The 6,230-nt window shown below is 50.6% G+C and overlaps 1 protein-coding gene across 1 annotated transcript in view; it reads right to left on the bottom strand.

The window, feature by feature from the left end:
* Positions 1 to 946: 946 nt before the first annotated feature.
* Positions 947 to 6,230, bottom strand: part of LOC311329221 (NLR family CARD domain-containing protein 3-like) — a gene marked incomplete at both ends in the record, with an annotated part of 56,592 nt that continues 51,308 nt past the window's right edge. Inside the window, one exon of the mRNA XM_084463093.1 lies at positions 947 to 1,545. Coding sequence (XP_084319219.1) covers positions 947 to 1,545 — 599 coding nt within the window. The remainder of the gene's footprint in view (positions 1,546 to 6,230) is intronic.

The following is a 6,230-nucleotide window of genomic DNA, read 5'->3' as shown; positions in this document are numbered from 1 at the left end:
CAGCTATTTACTTCAGGTGCAGTATTCTGCATGGCCCTCTCTCCGGGTCCTGCTATGAGGAAAACATTACCCCTTGTTGCATTTACTGCAGTTGAACACATGAAATAAAAGGCAACCGCATTCCATTTTATGACTTTTCATTGTTATAGTTCAGAACATACTCACTCAGAGATGAGACAGGTGGGACCTGATCATATTCGTACAGGGCTGTGTTGATTTTCCCTATATAGTGTTCCTAAGACTTATTATTATTGTTGTTATTATGAATAATAACAATAACAAATATTATTGTCATCACTGGAACACATTACATGAACATTTCTGACAGTAAAAGCTGATCTTTAACTTTGCTTAGTCAAGTCAAACTTTATTTATATAGCGCATTTTGTTGTGGCTACAAACCTTCAACACCTAACTCCTACAGGGAGCACTGGACTCCACCAGCCGCACTGTAGTTTGATAAGCTGCTATGATTGTCTACTACAAGCTTGAGATAATATGCTTGGGAATGGGTAACTTAGAAGAGATATTGTGCATTTTTCTTACAGCGTCTAGTCTCATGATGAGTGGCAGGGGTCATCCTTCTATCTGATGCAGTTTGCTCGAGTGCTCAACATGATTTCAGCTAGTAGCTCCTCACGCCCACAGGCATAGACGGATTATGAAATGATGGGCCCCTGGGCACAGACACATAAAGGGCCCCCCACCCACGTCATTTATCGAAAACTCACAATAAAAGAAGCTTCACCCAGCTCGGCTTTGACTCGAGGGACCTCAACTTTCTCCCAAAATAATTGAAGGGCCCATGAGTACTCAGCCCATCTAAAGTTCTATAGATAAACACTCATTTAAAACATATCATGATGGTTCCTTTCTTGTGATTTGTGGCTTCAGTTTTTCAGCAGGATTTTTGGGGATGTGTTATTGACATGAATGGCTAAGCCCTTTAAAGATACAAGAAATGCGAAGGGCCCCCTGAGCTCTTGGGCCCCTGGGCCTGGTAGGCCCGTTCGGTAATATGTCTTTGCTCATGAATGTCTGTTTGTTTATAAACCCCAAACCCTGGATAGAGGGGCTCAGTGAATGTGGAGGTGAGTGTGATCAGGTGGGTCAGTGTGTCAGAGGAGACTGTGTAGAAGGACAGAGCGCCGGCCGGCCAGTCCAGATACACTCCTACTCTGCTGGAGGGGGAGGGGGGGGCAGGTAGGTCAGTTCTCTTATCATTGTGACGGGCAGCGTAACTGTTACCATGACACATCAGACTCCAGGACTTGTCATTGCGTCCAAGCCCACAGTCAAGACCCCGTCCTCTCCTGCTGATCCCTTTATATGTCACTGATATAGAAACCCCTCCTCTCCTCTCTGTCTCCCAGTAACAGCGCCCAGACAGACCCTCTCTACACAGAACCTGGGGCCTGTTCTCAAATCTCTCTGGGTGGTCAGGATACGGCTCCTCCTCCTCTCTCCATGTCACCGTTCTGTTCTCCTCAGACAGAGAGAGGTTTCTGTGTGCTGTGTTTGGGTCCAGTGTGAGATCACAGGCATCTGATGGAGGAAACCAAGACACAACATGTTACTAATCACCATCATTACATGAGAACTGCTCACTGTTTCATTCATCCAGAGATTCACTAAGAATATTGATCAACTTCATTGATTCATCAGTCTGAGTCTGTGTGTGAATGTGAGCTGTTTAGTGTTTGAGGGATTTTCATGACAAGTCAGAGTTTGTACAGACATGAATACACACACACACACACACACACACACACACACACACACACACACACACACTCCCCCCCCACATACACTCTCTATCCCACACACACACACAAACACACACACTCTCCCACACACACACACTCTCTCTCCCACACACACAAACACACACACACACCCCCCCCATACACTCTCTATCCCACACACACACACACTCTCTCCCACCCACACAAACACACACACTCCCCCCCCACATACACTCTCTCTCCCACACACACAAACACACACACCCCCCCCCCCACATACACTCTCTCTCCCACACACACAAACACACATTCTCTCTCTCCCACACACACAAACACACACACACACACCCCCACACACTCTCTGTCCCACACACAAGAACAAACACACTCTCCCCCCCACACACACTCTCTCTCTCTCCCACACACACAAACACACACATACCCCCCCACACACACTCTCTCTCTCCCACACACACAAACACAACACAGACACACTATTCACCCACCCTCCCCACACACACTCCCTCTCCCACACACACAAACACTCCCCCACACACTCTCTCTCCCACACACACAAACACACATGCACCCCCCCACACACACACTGTCTGTCCCACACACAAGAACAAACACACTCTCCCCCCCACACACACTCTCTCTCTATCCCCCACACACACTCTCTCTCTATCCTCCACACACACTCTCTCTCCCACACACACACACAACACACACACACACTATTCACCCCCCCTCCCCCCCACACACACACTCCCTCTCCCACACACACACACTCCCCCCCCCCCACACACACACCGTCTCCCACACACTCTCTCTCTCTCCCACACACACTCTCCCTCCCCACACTCTCTCTCCCACACACTCAAACACACTCTCTCTCTCCCCCCCCCCACACACACACACAGGCGCACACACACACAAAATACATACTCTTTCTCTCTGTCACACACACTGACGCACACACATAGCTATTGACGCAAACTCATACACACACAGCTAAACACACATACAATATATACTCTCCTCACACACACACACACACCCCCACACACACACACTCTCCCACACACACAAACACACATTCTCTCTCTCCCACACACACAAACACACATTCTCTCTCTCCCACACACACAAACACACATTCTCTCTCTCCCACACACAAACACACACACACCCCCCCACACACACACTCTCTGTCCCACACACAAGAACAAACACACTCTCCCCCCCACACACACTCTCTCTCTATCCCCCACACACACTCTCTCTCTCCCACACACACAACACACACACACTATTCAACCCCCCTCCCCCACACATTCCCTCTCCCACACACACAAACACTCCCCCACACACACTCTCTCCCACACACACAACACACACACACACACACACACTATTCGCCCCCCCTCCCCCCCACACACACACACTGTCTCCCACACACACACACTGTCTCCCACACACACTCTCTCTCTATCCCACACACAAACAAACACACACTCTCTCTCCCACACACACAAACACACATTCTCTCTCCCACACACACAAACACACACATTCTCTCTCCCACACACACAAACACACACATTCTCTCTCTCTCCCACACACACAAACACACCCCCACACACACACACTCTCTCTCTATCCCCCACACACACTCTCTCTCTCCCACACACACAAACACACATTCTCTCTCTCCCACACACACAAACACACACGCACCCCCCACACACACACACTCTCTCTCTCACACACACTATTCACCCCCCCTCCCCCACACACACACACTGTCTCCCACACACACACTCTCTCTCTCTATCCCACACACAAACAAACACACACTCTCTCTCCCACACACACAAACACACATTCTCTCTCCCACACACACAAACACACACATTCTCTCTCCCACACACACAAACACACACATTCTCTCTCTCTCCCACACACACAAACACACACATTCTCTCTCCCACACACACAAACACACACATTCTCTCTCCCACACACACAAACACACACATTCTCTCTCTCTCCCACACACACAAACACACACATTCTCTCTCCCACACACACAAACACACACATTCTCTCTCCCACACACACAAACACACACATTCTCTCTCCCACACACACTCTCCCTCCCCACACTCTCTCTCCCACACACTCAAACACACTCTCTCTCTCTCCCCCACACACACACACACAGGCACAAAATACATACTCTTTCTCTCTGTCACACACACTGACGCACACACATAGCTATTGACTCAAACTCATACACACACAGCTAAACACACACGAGAACAAACACACTCTCCCCCCCACACACTCTCTCTCTATCCCCCACACACACTCTCTCTCTCTATCCCCCACACACACTCTCTCTCTCTATCCCCCACACACACTCTCTCTCTCTATCCCCCACACACACTCTGTCTCTCCCACACACACAAACACACACATATCCCCCCACACACTCTCTCTCTCTATCCCCCACACACACTCTCTCTCCCACACACACAAACACAACACACACACACTATTCACCCCCCTCCCCCACACACTCCCTCTCCCTCTCCCACACACACAAACAAACACCCCCCCCACACACACACACACTGTCTCCCACACACACACACTCTCTCTCTATCCCACACACAAACACACACACACTCTCTCTCCCACACACACTCTCTCTCCCACACACTCCCTCTCCCACACACACAAACACAACACACACACACACACACACACTATTCACCCCCCCTCCCCCACACACACACACACACACTGTCTCCCACACACACTCTCTCTCTATCCCACACACGAACAAACACACACTCTCTCTCCCACACACACAAACACACACGCAACCCCCCCCCACACACACACTCTCTCTCTCCCACACACACAAACACACACTCTCTCTCTCTCCCACACACACAAACACACATTCTCTCTCCCCCCCACACACACACTCTCTCTCTATCCCCCACACACACTCTCTCTCTCCCACACACACAAACACACATTCTCTCTCCCCCCCACACACACACTCTCTCTCTATCCCCCACACACACTCTCTCTCTCCCACACACACAAACACACATTCTCTCTCTCCCACACACACAAACACACACGCACCCCCCCCACACACACACACTCTCTGTCCCACACACAAGAACAAACACTCTCTCTCTCTCCCACACACACACTCTCTCTCTCCCACACACACACTCTCTCTCTCCCACACACACAAACACACACACACACACACTATTCACCCCCCTTCCCCACACACTCCCTCTCCCACACACACAAACAAACACCCCCCACCACACACACTGTCTCCCACACACACACTCTCTCTCTATCCCACACACACACACACATTCTCTCTCCCACACACACAAACACACACATTCTCTCTCCCACACATACAAACACACATGCACCCCCCCACACACACACTTTGTCCCACACACAAGAACACACTCTCCCCCCCACACACTCTCTCTCTATCCCCCACACACACTCTCTCTCTCCCACACACACACAAACACACATTCTCTCTCTCCCACACACACACTCTCTCTCTATCCCCCACACACACTCTCTCTCTCCCACACACACAAACACAACACACACACACTATTCACCCCCCTCCCCCACACACTCCCTCTCCCACACACACAAACACAACACACACACACTCTCTCTCCCACACACACTCTCCCTCCCCACACTCTCTCTCCCACACACTCCCTCTCCCACACACACAAACACTCCCCCACACACACTCTCACTCCCACACACACAAACACAACACACACACACTATTCACCCCCCCTCCCCCCCCCACACACACACTGTCTCCCACACACACTCTCTTCTCTCTCCCCCACACACAAACACACATTCTCTCTCTCCCACACACACAAACACACACGCACTCCCCCCCACACACACTCTCTCTCTATCCCCCACACACACTCTCTCTCTCCCACACACACAAACACACATTCTCTCTCTCCCACACACACAAACACACACGCACCCCCCCACACACACACTCTCTGTCCCACACACAAGAACAAACACACTCTCCCCCCCACACACACACTCTCTCTCCCACACACACACTCTCTCTCTCCCACACACACAAACCCAACACAAACACACACACTATTCATCCCCCCTCCCCCCACACACACACTCCCTCTCCCACACACACACACTGTCTCCCACACTCACTCTCTCTCTATCCCACACACGAACACACACACTCTCTCTCTCCCACACACACTCTCCCTCCCCACACTCTCTCTCCCACACACACAAACACACTCTCTCTCTCCCCCCCACACACACACACAAAATACATACTTTTTCTCTCTGTCACACACACTGACGCACACACATAGCTATTGACTCAAACTCATACACACACAGCTAAACACACAC

The sequence above is a fragment of the Borostomias antarcticus genome, assembly GCF_949987555.1.
Source record: "Borostomias antarcticus genome assembly, contig: scaffold_49, whole genome shotgun sequence".
In the NCBI taxonomy this organism is placed as follows: domain Eukaryota; kingdom Metazoa; phylum Chordata; class Actinopteri; order Stomiiformes; family Stomiidae; genus Borostomias; species Borostomias antarcticus.
This window is presented reverse-complemented; position numbering and strand designations above follow the sequence as displayed.